The sequence below is a fragment of the Emiliania huxleyi genome, assembly GCF_000372725.1.
Source record: "Emiliania huxleyi CCMP1516 chromosome Unknown EMIHUscaffold_19, whole genome shotgun sequence".
NCBI lineage: Eukaryota > Haptophyta > Isochrysidales > Noelaerhabdaceae > Emiliania > Emiliania huxleyi.
In genome coordinates this window covers 430048-443545 of record NW_005200690.1, presented here as the reverse complement: position 1 = coordinate 443545, position 13498 = coordinate 430048, and the positions used below count along the sequence as shown (strand labels likewise).

Sequence of the window (13498 nt, the reverse complement as noted above, 5' to 3'; positions counted from 1 at the left end):
CGCCTGCTCTCCTCGCTGCGCGAGTCGATCGGAGGCTCCCTCGGCAGCCACTCCCGCGGCTGTCCAGAGGAGGAGTGGGAGCGAACGCTCGCCGTCCTCGCCTCCGCCATGTCGCACCACTGCACCTCCTCCGGCGTCACCGCCGCCGAGCTGGAGGACGCGTCCAGGTCATGTCCGAGACATGTCTGAGACATGTCCACAGGCGTCACCGCCGCCGAGCTGGTTGCGTTCGCCCGCGCCGGAGGGTACGGCGCGTCGGGGCTAGAAGCGGAATGCGTATTCATGTCTTCCAACCAGCGACCCCTCCCGTAGTCGGCCGTATCCGACCGTACTCCGCTGCACAACTCATTTCTTCCCGCCCATTTCTTGAGTCTTCAGCACGTAGGCACGTCGGGCTACGTAACCGCGGACGACCCGTCCCGCAAGCGACTTGCGACGCAGGTGCCGGCGCTACCCTCTGCCGGAGGCGACTGCGGCGCTGGAGCCGTTGCCGGGAAGGCTGGACGGGGAGGAGGAGGAGGCGGCGGCAGCGGCGGCGGCGGCAGCTGCGGCGGCGGAGGCGGCGGAGGCGGCGGCGGAGGCGGCGGCGGCGGCGGAGGCGGCGGCGGCGGCGGCGGCGGCGGTGGTCCCGCCGACGCCAGCTCCTCCTCCCTCCCCTCTTCCGGGACTGGGAGCAGCAGCGGCGGCCTCGTGCCGCCGGCGTTTGCGGCGGCGTTTGCGCCCGCCTTTGCCGAGGCGGCCCCACTTGCGGCGCCGTTTGGGGAGGTGTGTCTACTCCCCGGTCTGCCTCTCTCCCCCCCCCCCCCTCTCCCACCCCTCCCTCCTCCTCTCACCTCGCTCTGTCTGCCCCGCTCCCTCCTTTCGCCTCGCCTCCCTCCCCCCTGCAGGCGGGTCTCGCACCCTCATGGAGCGGCTTGACCAGCCACGGGCACGGCACGCCCATGGAGTGCGACGGGCTCGCTCACTCGTGGGGCGACTCCTTCTTCTCGACCGACGGCAACGAGCACTCCCATGGCCCGATGTGACACGCCGACATTCGCGGGAGGAGGGGAATGGAGCACCACGCGGCCCCCCGCCCTTCCACGCTTGGTAACGACGCTCGCGAAGCCCTCGCGAAGCTTCCGAGGGCGGCGCCCTGGGCCCTTTTGCATGCACACCGCCTCGTTTTGCGAGAGCTACAGCTGGTACAGGCGCGCTCGATGATGTAGTTTTGGACGCGGGGGAGGAGGTGCGACGGGGCTGTGGGAGCGGCGCCGAGCGTGTAACGTGCTTTGGCCCGGCGCTGTCGTTCGCGCTCCGTTGATGCTGTTGCATCGCGTGTGTTCGCGTTCCGTCGGTCTCTCTATAACTTAGAGCACCCGCACACATCACACGTACGTCCACCGCCACGGCCGCTCCGCCACGCGCGCCGTCGCGTTCGCCGTCGCCTCCTGTGCCCACACCCTCCACCTCGCCCGCCGGCCTCCGTCGGCAGCCGTCAGCAGCCTGGGGCAGCGCGTGCCGTTGACGCGCCTGTGGGCGGCGGCGCCCCAGCCTACTAGCCGCGTGTCTCGGTGGATGAGCGGCACGTAGTCGAAGACCAGCCCCGCCGGCCGGAAAGTCACGGGTCGCAGGTCGTCGCTCGGCTGCAGCGGGCGCGGCGGCGGCCACCGGCCCGCCGCCTGGGCAAAGGCGTTTGCGAGCCCGTTGAGCGCCTGCAGCCAGGCACCGTGGGCCGTGCTCCGGAGGACTCGCGCAGGGGTGCAGTTGAGCGGAGGGTCTCGCGCGCCTGCTCGGCCGCAAAGTCGTTTCGCGTCTCCATCGGCGTGATTGCGGCGTGCCAAGCCGGCAGCAGCGCCGCGTCGATGAGCGGGCACATGATCTCGATCAGGTCGGGCGTGTCGCCGTTGGGCAGCAGGCGCTGCGACGCGACTCGCTCCCGTCCCGCGACCCGCGCAGTCGGCCGCGTGAGCCGCGAATCATTGTCGCGCCGTGCGAGCTCCGCCATGAGTGAGGTGCGGTCAGAGCCGCGCCGGCCGCGCCGCACAGGCACGACGGCGGGCTGCGAGAGGAAGGGCGCGCCTGGAGTGACGACGGATGCGTGATTGATCAAGGCTGCAGCACGCGCGTCAGCGGGCTGCGAGAGGAGGCGCGCGGTGGGCAACCAGGGCGCGGAAGGCGGCGAGGTCGAGGAGGGAGAGGTCCAGGTCCGAGTCGAGCTTCCACAGGTGCGAGTACACACCTACCTCGCAGTGAGCTCGTCCTGTGAACTGACCATCTCGCCGCGCAGTCTCCTCCTGCTGCGGCGAGGGCACGCCGCGGCGCTGGCCGAGCATCCAGCCGACCGTGGTCTGGAGCGCCTCGAGGATACACCCGGTCCCGCGGACAAAGCCGCGGTGCACCACCCGCGCCTCTGCGAACCAGCGCTGCCGGCTATAGCGGAGCGCCGTCTCGTCGGCGGGCGAGCGAGCGTCGAAGTGGAAGACGGAGAAGTCGAACGGCGCCAGCGCGATCAGCATGCCGCGCAGCAGCTGCTGGCTGTCGTGACGGCTGTTCACCATCACGTGAATTAGCCAGCGCATCGGGCCGGGTATGGAGGGCTCGAGGAGAGACAGCTGCCGCTGAATACGCCTCAGCGGCTGCAGCGCCTGGCACTCCGCCGAGTAGTGGTCCGCCGAGGCTGGGTCCTGATGTCGACCAGATCGACCAGAAAGCAGGCTGGGGCCAGTGTCTTTGTCCTCCAGCAACCGCGAGCGCCTGAGACTGCAGGCGGCGACCTTGCTGGCGCTCCACCGCAGCACCGAGAGAGCAGAGCTGGAGGCTTTGGCGAGCTCCTGCGCCTCCTGCAGCGCGGCCAGGCTGGTCGCTCGCTGATCGTGAATAGCATCCGACATGAAGAAGCCGCGCCAGTGTACTGCTCAAGCTGCTCTGTCTCCCACCGCACCAACGCCCTCTGCGCGCGTCCGCTCGAACACTGCCTGCGCCGCTCGCGGCACGGAGGCCGTCCCAACGCCCAGTGCGTTCAGCGACCTGCCCTGGTACTCCTTGGCACGTTGAGCACGCCGCGCCGCCTCCCGTCCATTGGCGTCGGCATCCCGCAACTGCGCCTTTGCTTCACCACAGTGACCGCACTTCGTTGATCGTGAATCATTGGGCGTCTCGCGTCGGCAGTAGCTGCACTGCCAGTGCGTCAGCCGGCGGTCCATCCGCTTTGTCTTCCTCGCTCGCACCGGCCCGACTCCACCACCACGGCCACCGCCATCGGGCCGACCAATGCCGACTGCACGAGACAAAGGAAGAGTGCTTCCTCCAACGAAACCGCTGATCGGGTCTGCCAACTGCCCCATCCACTGAATGGGTCCGGCGTACAAAGGCACGCTCGCCGCCACCAGTAGGGGCTGCAGCATCACCACCTGTACCGCTGCTCTCGGCGAGGCAGCATACGGCGGCCGCTGCTCCGGCGACCGCTGCTCCATTCCCAGCGCCGTGTCTCCGCCTCTCCCCATCAACGTCGGCGCGATTAACGGCTGCTCCGGCTGCATCGATGCGTGGCACACCAACCTATGGTCAGCTACAACTACCAACCAACCTCTGAAATGGTGCCACAACTGCCATCCCTTCTTGCCCGGCATAGCAAAACCAAGCGGCCGAGTGTACTAGCTCGCAACCGCCCGATTTTTATAATCCTCTACTATTATACTACTAGTACACCGGTAGGATTCCTATGTCTTCTGCCAGGGTTCCATCTTTTTCCGGGTACAATGTATGGTATGGTCCGCCAACCCACCTCGAGACCATACCCCCCCCTCTGGGCCGGCGCGGGGGCCCCAGAGGGTGTCCATGCGGGGGGGAGATGGGGTCCCATGGCCCGCCGCAGGCGCCGATTTTTTTGGATTGTTTTTCTTTTTTGGAGTTTTTTACTTGTTTTCATGGGAATTCGGCGTACTTGCGGCCATGCTATCACGCCTTGCGACAGCCTGTCGGCGCAGCTGACCGTGCCATGATGCACAATTGATCACCTGCATAGCTCGCGGCCTTAGTATCAAGCATTCAGTGACGACCTGATCGTACGGCCAGTAGGAAGGTGTCCTTCCATCGTGTGCACGCTTCTGGCGCAATGCGCGTCACCTCGGATTGGCTGCTGGCACTCTCGAGGCTATGCCTACACAGCCTCGCGCGCATGGGCAGTCAAGAGGGACCACGCACCTTCTCAGGACAGCGCCGGTGCCTCTCTCTTGGACCGGCAAACGTGGTGGTATCGTGTCACCAATGTGGGACCAGTGCGGCATCGCGCCATCGACAGCTCTGAACTGCGCCTCACCACTGACCGGGAAGGCCGCCAAGTGGGCCAGCACAGGTCGCACATTGTGGCAGCAGTCAGCAGTGCATGGCTGATAGCTAGAGCAGCAGCGTCAGGGTCGCAGGGTCGGATCGTGTCAAGCCTCTCGCCCGGCCGGCCGCGTGCAGACGTCGGCCTGTCTGCTGTCTGGAGTGATCTGTCGGCGGTCAGTACGACCGATCAGGTCGGAGATTTCTGATGGTTGGAGGGTCTATCTGTATGTACTCCTCGAGATCTTTCCAAATCTGCCCTCTACTTAACCGTACTTAATCGGGAAGTTGGTGCTAGTGGAGACTAGTGGAGCCGGGGCCCCGTTTCCGCACTGCGGCGCGGCGCACGGTGCCTCCGGGGGGCCCCGCGCCGGCCCAGAGACCCCCCCGCCTCTGGGAAGACCTTGGGGTATGGTAGGGCTAGCCTTGGGCGGTCAGGACCATGCCCCCCCCCCTTTGGGCCGCCGAGCCTACCAGACAATACCCCAGAAAAAGTTGGAACCCAGTGTGCTGTTAGAGAGGCTTGTATTTTAAGAATTCTTTTCCCCTGACTGCTCCCTCACCTGTCTCCTCCCATCCCTCGTTTTCTGTCTTGTTCTTTCTGAAGAGGATCGGGGACGTGCAGGGGGTGGGGACCTGATTCCTGCTTTGCTGTTTTCTTTCTTTCTGCCTCTGATGTCAAGAATCACTGTCTGTGTAGTCTGTGAGAGTCTCGCGATTTCTTGTGTTGGTTTACAAATCTCTCTCTCTCTCTCTACTCTCTAGTCTTTGACTAAACAGGTGTGAGATCTCGAACATTTTTTACATTTTGAGGCGTGAACCGCGCCCTCAGTCGGCGGCAGATCTGAGTCGCTCTTCGCGACGTAGACGCCGCCCCCGGACGGCTCGTCTATCCACCACTGCCCGTCGCGGGTGTTGCGATAGATGTAGGCGCCGTTCTCGTGCAGGAACCAAGTTTTCTGCTGATCGGCCAGCGATCGCCAGCTCTCCGCTGTCGGCCATCGCATACTCTCACAGACGGCGGCGAAGCCTTTTGGAATCTCTGCGGTCGGGCTCTTGGCTGCGAATGTGCCAACCACCGACGGAACGCCAGCCTGCACGATCCGCACCGAGGGCGCCATGACCTGAGCAGTGCTTGCAGCGGGAGAGCAATTCTCGGAACTGGCTCGGCCGTCAAAGAAAGAAAAACACGGAGCTTTCTCCTTGGGTGTGCGCTGTGCCACTGTGTTCGTGAGTCACCCATCTCTCCCAGAGATGCTTGCTCTATTCATTTATTTAGCTTTTCCACTGTCTGTTTTCTTTCTTTCGTGAAATGCTTAAAGCTGTGGGGGCGCGCAACGATCGGCTCTAGATTTGATTAGATGTGGTCTATCCGATACTCACTCACGTATACAGCCACCGGGGGATGTCAAATCACGCACTGAGGCTCACAGCTTCCACTCCCCACACGCCTTCTCACTCAACTCCCACAGCATCTGGCAAGAGGCGGGGTCCTTCACTTTGGCGGACAGCTTCACCTCCACCGCCGGACCCCACAGGCGGATTACGGGACCTAAGGGACCGGAAGACGGCTCTATGCACGCGCCCGACGAAACTTCGCCGAGGCAACACTGTAGCAGCGGCATGGTGGCCTCCTCGGCCGATTGCAACAAACACTTGGTAAGCTGGAAGAAAAGGCTGTCGATCAATCCAGATGAGGCGAACTTTTCAGCCATGCCGGTGTAAGCGAGACCAGGTGCGGCGCAGACGGCCTTGACGGCTGAGCGGCGTGCCTTGAGCCGCTCGTGGATTGCCTGGGTCGCCACAGAATTTGCGAGCTTAGTCATGTAGTACCGCCTCCAGCTGGGTCCAAAGATGAGGTAGTTGCCGTTGCCGCCGAGCTGGCCGCCATTTGGGCCCAGGTGCTTCTCGCTCAGTGTTCGAGGGAAGTCGCGTGCGAGCGACGAGTGGTTGACGATGCGAGCCTCGCCACGCTGCTTGGCTGCCATCTCGAGCAGGGGGAAGCACTTCGTCGTCAGCAGAAAGTGGGACAGGTGATTCGTTTGCATCTGAATTCCGTAGCCGTCCTCGGTCGCAAGATCAGAGGACGAGCCCACGCCAGCGTTGCAGCACAGCACGTCAACGCCTTGGGCGCCGAATTTCTGAATGAGGGTGTCTGCCGCCTTGCGAGTACTGGTAAAGCTCGCGAGATCACACTCGATCGTCTCCACCGTCGAGTCAGGCACCAGATCCCTGATCTGGCGTTCGGCCTTACTTGCTCGGCTCGAGCTCCGGTTCAGCATGACCACGTGGGCGCCCTTGCGAGCGCACGTCAGAGCGCACACAAATCCCGTGCCAGACGTGCAGCCAGTCACGGCCACCACCTTGCCGGTCGCGCCAGAAAGCTTGGACACGAAGATCGGGAACCATTTAGTACTCGGCTCGCACTCGAGCACGCCGCCCGACGGCATCGAGTGCATGTACCCTCCTCGGCGGACGCGCGGAGAAGGTGGCTGACTTCCTCTTGATCACAGCGGATCGTGATCCGAGCGGAAGGGAGAGCTAACCGCCTTCTCGGAACAGAATTTTACGAGAGCTCGCTCTACAACACTGTGCAAAGAAAGAATTTTACAAAAGCTCCCTCGCACGTGCCCAGTGTCGTGCAAAATAAGAAAGAATTTTGGAAGCCGACTCGCTACAAAGAAAGATTCGCTCTCACCTGGCAACCCTGTCTGCACGTCTCGCGCGCGCGTGAACAGGGCTCCAGGCCCCAAATGACGTGTGAGTGTTAGAGTTGTTTGGTATTGCTAAAAATCTCTCTCGATGTCGAACATTCCTTTACACGCATGCCCATGCGCCCCACACTGACAGAAACGATAATACAGGCTCGCATCCGCCCAGGTGTGATTGTGGAGCAACCGCACCTCAGACGGAGTGAGAGAGTACCTCCGTGTCCTGCCTCGGTTCAGCTGCGGCGTGGCGGCACCATGGCCCCCCTCGACGCCAGTTATCCGGTCCATGGCCTGCAGGACTGCACTCATCGCCTCTGTTCGCCCCACCAGATCAAAGTGAGAAAGCATCGCGCTCGCAGACGCCAGCGGAACACGGGACGGCCTCTTGCGTGACTGCGCGGTCGCGAGCCGCCATCCTCCAACCAGGTATTTTGTCTGGTAGTTAGAGCCCTCGCTTGCGGCCCACGAAGGGAGCTGGCGGCGGCCAATGTTGTTGAAGAAGAGGCTCGAGATGGTTCGCTCCACGGGCTCGCGCAGCACAGTGGCCAGGACCAGCCTGCAGCCCTTTGCCTCTAGCGCTCTTCGCATTGGCAGGATTGTGCTGCGAAGCATGTCGTCGCTGCCGCCCAGCCCGGGCGCGCCGTGATGCTGAGAGACAAACGCGATGCTCGGCCTCGGCTTTCTCATCTCTGCGACAACCCTCCGCCACCCAAGCGACGTATTCCAAAGGCTGACAGGCCGCCCAAACATCCGCTCGTACGCCCAGCCGTTTGCCTTCGCGGCCTGCTCCATATGCCTCTCCACAGTCGTGCCTCCCGTCTTGCCTATGTGCACGAACCAGATGCAGCCGCAGCGAATGGGTGACACCGGCCTCGCCAGGCCGCTCCACGCGAGGCAGGAGCGATTCTGCATGTGTTTGCGTCCGGGAGCTTGTGGCCTCGAGAGAATTTGACCAGCGGATTTTGGCGCTGATCGTTCAACTCAACTTTTGATGTTGTCCGTTCACGCGCTCGATGCCGGAGAATTTTACAACTTCAGAGATCTCTTCTCCCAGTAAGCTAACAGTACGTACAACAAGACTCTCTCGCACGACACTGGGCACGGGACTGGCGCGCACTGGCTGGCACTAACAACAAACACAGGCGGGCAGGAAGGACACCAGGCTCACCAACCAGCAGCCGGACGGAAAAAATATGGATGGAGAGTGCGCCTGCCTCTTGCTCGCTTGTCAGTGCGGGTCCTCCTCCTCCTCGTGCGTGCGTGCGTGTGTGTGTGTGTGAGAGAGAGAGAGATGTGTGTGTGTGTGTGTGTGTGTGTGTGTGTGTGTGTGTGTGTGTGTGTGTGTGTGTGTGTGTGTGTGTGTGTGTGTGTGTGTGTGTGTGTGTGTGTGTGTGTGTGTGTGTGTGTGTGTGTGTGTGTGTGTGTGTGTGTGTGTGTGTGTGTGTGTGTGTGTGTGTGAGATTTTCCTTCTTGTGTGTGTGTGTGAGAGAGAGAGAGAGAGAGAGATTCTTGTGTGTGTGTGTGTGTGAGTGTGTGTGTCTCGTTACATAAATACACGGCAATCGCGGAGCAGATTGTCAACGAGCTCGCTTGCGGCGGGGGCGGTCGAGTGCATGTAGCAAAAGCCTCGCCGAAACGAAAAATGTTCCTCCTACACGGGAATTAGGTGGAAGAGCCATACACAAAAAAACGACCCGTGGTTGATCGCTACAATTCGCGCGCCCCCTGCCCCCTCCATCCTTCCAGGACCTGACCAACGTCCTGTCGCGTCCGACCATGGCACAAGACACAGGCCTCGCTGTAACCGTGCCAACCGCGACCATGCACAAGAAGTACGGGATCCCGAACCCGATCCACTTCTTCCAGAAGGCGACGGCTTCGCCGAATGCTCGCTCGGCGCCACCGTCACCAATTGGCGTGATGACCGAGCAGCTCGATGCTGACATGACCGATCCCGTACCCGACTGCGAGGCCGAGATCCGGACCTGCGTCGGAGGCCAGATGATCGTCGCGAGCGATTACAAGATGCGCTGGAACCCTGAGACTAAAATGACCCAGCACACCAGCACGCATGAGATCACGGCGGACCCTGACGGTTGCCACATGTGGGTCTCGGGCATGAGCTGCGGACAGTTGGCAAGGGTCAAGTGTGCCGACCCCACAAAGCAGGACATCTTCCGGTTCGATCTCGAGGGTGTCGCTTGCCCAAGGCCGCATACTGTGCGGTTCGACAAGGAGGGACGGCTGTGGGTGGGGCTCGAGTTTTCCGGCCTGATTTGCCAGATGGACGCTCGCGAGCTTTGTCGCAAGCCCGAGTTGCCGGGCAGCGACGGCTGCTTGTACAGGTCCATCGGCTACGACGATTTCAAGCAGAAGTTCGGCGTCAACCTGCAAGCCTTCCCGCGCCCCATCGCCACGCACCCGCACGGCTTCTGCTTCGACGAGGACAAGCACACAGACGGTCCAACCGCTCACATCTGGTTCACGGGCAAGCTCACCAACACGGTGGGCCGTCTCCGCCTCAGCGACGGCGCCGTCGAGCACTTCGAGCTTCCTACCCTCGGAGCTGTGCCCATCTACGTGGAGCTGGGGTGCGACCGCAACATCTGGGGAACCTGCCTGGACAGTAACAAGATCTTCCGGGTCACCCAGGGTGAAAGCCCTCTCGTCACCGAGGTGCCAATCACGCGTGATCCGGCCGGTGATTGAAATTAACTGCCCGGCTGCTGACCAGTTGCTGACCACTCGAGACGAGAGGGCTCTTGCATGTAGGTGGCCGTCGCCCCATCGCCATCAAGCGCTCGCCGTGCGGCGAGGCCATGTGGTTCAGCAACGAGGCCGGACACAGCGTCGCGCGGGTCGACACGGCAATGGTCGAGCGCATCGTGAGCCGACAGGGGACGCAGCCGACAGGGGACGCAGCGGTGGCGATTCACTCCGAGGCGGTGGCGTCACTGGCCGCGGAGCAGGGCGTCTTTGAGGGTCCCGACAAACTGCACGACGCGGTGCTGGAGTACGCGGTTCCGATGATGAGCGCCGAGATGAAGCTGGCGGGCCTCGCCTTCGACAAGGAGGGCAACCTGTGGACCCAGAGCTACCACGGCAACATGAAGCTCGCGGCGTACAGCATGGTCGACAAGGAGGCGGCGGACCCCGACTACATTGTCAAGATCGACAGCCTGATCCTTCAGCAGGCTTGTGACCAGGTTGCGAGGAGGATGGAGGGAACGACGCGCGACAAGGCGGGCAAGATGTCTGGCATCCCCGTCCAGCAGTTTGAGCTCCCTACGACGGCGACCACTCTCCACCGTATCGTCGCCGGCCCGCCTTGCGAGCAGTCGGACAGCGAAACCTCGATGTGGTTCACGGAGCTCTTCGCCGACCGCGTCGGCACCGTCCGGCTCTGCCGCGAGGCGTAGAGGTTCATGTGGCGGGGCGGCGTAGATAGACCCCGTAGGACGGGGTCTTGGGGCGGGTGCGCGAGAGCGGAGAAAGGAGTGCTGTGCAGTAGAGCTGTTGCGCCCATGTACGCACACAATTGTGGACGGAAGAAACATGGTTTCGCCCCCGCGCTCGCTCGCGCGCCTGTGAATCTCCATGGAGCGGCCGCACATCGCTCGGTCCCCCCATGCACTTCTAAGCTCACAGCTGACCCCCCCCCGGGTGGGTTACCGAGCAATGTGCGGCTGCTTCGGGCTGTAGAGCCGTACCTGGACTTAGGGGACCCCTAGGCTTAAAAGGGTGGGCCCTGGGGCGCCTGCGGCTTAAACGGCTTAAAACTTGCCATGGCAAGTTTTAAGAGCTGCTGGGCCGCCAATTCCTTAAACGGTCTTAAACGCTTAAACGGTGCGGGAGAGCTCCCGAGGTCGATGGTCCGGGAGGCTCCCGGTAGACGCCGGAGGCCGGGAAGCTCTCTGGGGGGGCGCGGGGGCCCTAGAGGGTATCCATGCGGGGGGGCGATGGGGTCCCATGGCCCGCCGCAGGCGCCGATTTTTTCGGTTTTTTTGCGCGATTTTTCACTTTTTCATGGGAATTCGGCGTACTTGCGGCCATGCTATCACGCCTTGCGACAGCCTGTCGGCGCTGCTGACCGTGCCATGCTGCACAATTGATCACCTGCATAGCTCGCGGCCTTAGTATCAAGCATTCAGTGACGACCTGATCGTACGGCCAGTCGGAAGGTGTCCTTCCAACGTGTGCACGCTTCTGGCGCAATGCGCGTCGCCTCGGATTGGCTGCTGGCACTCTCGAGGCTATGCCTACACAGCCTCGCGCGCAGGGCAGTCAAGAGGGACCACGCACCTTCTCAGGACAGCACCAGTGCCTCTCTCTTGGACCGGCAAACGTGGTGGTCTCGTGTTACCAATGTGGGACCAGTGCGGCATCGCGCCATCGACAGCTCTGAACTGCGCCTCACCACTGACCGGGAAGGCCGCCAAGTGGGCCAGCACCGGTCGCACATTGTGGCAGCAGTCAGCAGTGCATGTCTGATAGCTAGAGCAGCAGCGTCAGGGTCTCGCAGGGTCGGATCGTGTCAAGCCTCTCGCCCGGCCGGCCGTGTGCAGACGTCGGCCTGTCTGCTGTCTGGAGTGATCTGTCGGCGGTCAGTACGACCAATCAGGTCGGAGTTTTCTGATGGTTGGAGGGTCTATCTGTATGTACTCCTCGAGTTCTCTCCAAATCTGCCCTCTACTTAACCGTACTTAATCGGGAAGTTGGTGCTAACGGAGACTAACGGAGCCGGAGCCCCATTTCCGTACTGCTGCGCGGCGCACGGTGCCTCCGGGGGCCCCCGCGCCCCCCCAGAGGGGAAGCTGGCTACAGTCAGCTAGCACGCGTCCCCTATGCGAGTATGGCTGCTGCCAGTGCACCAGACTTACAGATGTGTCTTCAGAGGCGGGTTTGTGCCTAATAACAGCAGTATTGGAGAAAACGGCGCGGAACCCAGCGACGCATGCCGGCGAGGCCGATTTTCTTAAACGGTCTTAAAAGAGGGACCCCCCGTGCCTGCAATCTCTTAAATGGCAATTTCAGCCCCTAAACCTCCTCGTTTCTTAAAAGGTCTTAAAAAAATCCGGCCCTCAGAACCCTAGGGGTCCCCTAAGTACCTGGATAGAAGAACAGTCAGGCTCGGCGGCCTCACGGCCAGACTGTCCCCCAGCCTAGATGTTAGGGCCTGAGAGTAGATTTTAGGGGAGTCTTCCAAAGCCACACAGAAGACCCGTGGGGGGTCCCCTGACCACACAGGCCCAACACTAAATGCCCCCACGAGAGCTACACCCAAAGACATCTGGAGCCGTCACTTTGAGTGTGGGCCGCGGCCGGGGCCCTCTGGCCTGTCAGTCAGCCGCTGCGGCTCCGCGGGCCGCGCCGCTAGAGACCCGCCGCGACACACCGTCACACCGTCGCTGCATCGTCTCATCGAAGCCAGACAGTGGGTCCACCACACTGGGCAAATCGGCCGATTTCCCTCCCGCTAAATCATCACGGCCCCGTAACACCCTCCGCGCGCGGTCAAAGGCTTCCCAGGGCCGGTCCATGACATGAACCGATAGACACAAGCAAAAAAAACCGCACCTCTAAGCTTATCGGGCACCCCGAGGCCCATACGGCGTCCCGGCGGGCCCCGGCGGAGGTCCGGCGCGGCGCTCCAAATCCGCACTTCGCGAGCTTCTACGGGAGTTCACGCGGCCTCTCCGCCTCGTGAGGCACACCCCACACCCACCACGAGCCCTGGGGCCGTGGGCGGACCTTTGGCCGCGGCGTCCGGAGCTTTAGTCGTCGAACATCGGCCGCCAACTAGGCCGTCGAGCGAACGTGTCCGGAGAGGCTCTCGGATGGGTCCGGCAGCGGTCCCATGGACCCAGAAGCTCGCCCCGGCGGAGCACTCACGGCTCGACCCCCGCCCCTGGTCACCCAGACGTGCCCTTGGACAGCCGTAGGGGCTCGCATGACGACGTTGGCGCCCGCGACGACGCCCTCCCCGACGACGTCGCATCTGGCAGAAACTACTCGGGCGCGGCGGCGCGGAGGATCACATGGTTTGGGACTCTGAGCGATGGCAGAGGCCTTTTACTGCAAACGAGGACGCCCCGCGAGGCCCCGTTGGCCGGGAGTGGTGAGTGGGACCATAAACAAGCACTATATCCCCTACCGCGACCAGCCCACACACAGCCCAAACCGCTGCCAAACCGGCCCTGGTCACGCAGGCGGGGAGGCTGCCGGGGCGCCCAAACAGTCCCTCACGAACGCCACACGGGCCACCACGGCCCGTCCGGCGGCCCGAGTGCCGCCCCACACCCGCCCGACGCCCTCGGCCAGCCAGCGCCCACTCTGAGAGGCTTCACCGCCGCCAGCGCGCCGAGCGCGCCGCCCTCTCCTCGCGCCACACGGGCCCCTGGCCGCACGCCCGAGAGGCGGCCCATAATTTGAGTCGAGACGCGCCGCCGGCCAGCCAGCAGCTCGCCCGCCACCCGCAG

At 62.9% G+C, this 13498-nt stretch overlaps 3 protein-coding genes across 3 annotated transcripts; 1 reads left to right on the top strand and 2 right to left on the bottom strand.

Annotated features, from left to right (window-relative positions):
* Window positions 1-1325: 1325 nt before the first annotated feature.
* EMIHUDRAFT_421136 (hypothetical protein) lies at window positions 1326-2897 on the bottom strand. Its single transcript, XM_005782409.1, has 5 exons — window positions 2297-2897; window positions 2135-2221; window positions 1769-2061; window positions 1605-1694; window positions 1326-1534 (listed from the first exon to the last, which is right to left on the bottom strand). The coding sequence occupies exons 1-5, from the start codon at window positions 2871-2873 to the stop codon at window positions 1478-1480; spliced, it is 1104 nt and encodes a 367-aa protein (XP_005782466.1). The 5' UTR covers window positions 2874-2897; the 3' UTR covers window positions 1326-1477.
* Window positions 2898-5735: 2838 nt separating this feature from the next.
* Window positions 5736-6758, bottom strand: EMIHUDRAFT_63840 (hypothetical protein; the record flags this gene model as incomplete). The annotated part of the gene is made up of 1 exon (XM_005782408.1): window positions 5736-6758. The coding sequence occupies one exon, from the start codon at window positions 6756-6758 to the stop codon at window positions 5736-5738; it is 1023 nt and encodes a 340-aa protein (XP_005782465.1).
* A 3032-nt stretch (window positions 6759-9790) lies between these two features.
* Window positions 9791-10570, top strand: EMIHUDRAFT_434503 (hypothetical protein). The gene has a single exon (XM_005782407.1). The coding sequence runs from the start codon at window positions 9839-9841 to the stop codon at window positions 10436-10438; it is 600 nt and encodes a 199-aa protein (XP_005782464.1). The 5' UTR covers window positions 9791-9838; the 3' UTR covers window positions 10439-10570.
* Window positions 10571-13498: the final 2928 nt, after the last annotated feature.

Coding starts and splice junctions, on each gene's coding strand:
- EMIHUDRAFT_421136 (XM_005782409.1), bottom strand. CDS start 2,873: ATGTCGGATGCTATTCACGATCAGCGAGCGACCAGCCTGGCCGCGCTG. Junction 2,062..2,134: donor CCGCGCCCTGGTTGCCCACC/GCGCGCCTCCTC, acceptor TCGTCACTCCAG/GCGCGCCCTTCCTCTCGCAG. Junction 1,695..1,768: donor ACGACTTTGCGGCCGAGCAG/GCGCGCGAGACC, acceptor GCCTGGCTGCAG/GCGCTCAACGGGCTCGCAAA.
- EMIHUDRAFT_434503 (XM_005782407.1), top strand. CDS start 9,839: ATGTGGTTCAGCAACGAGGCCGGACACAGCGTCGCGCGGGTCGACACG.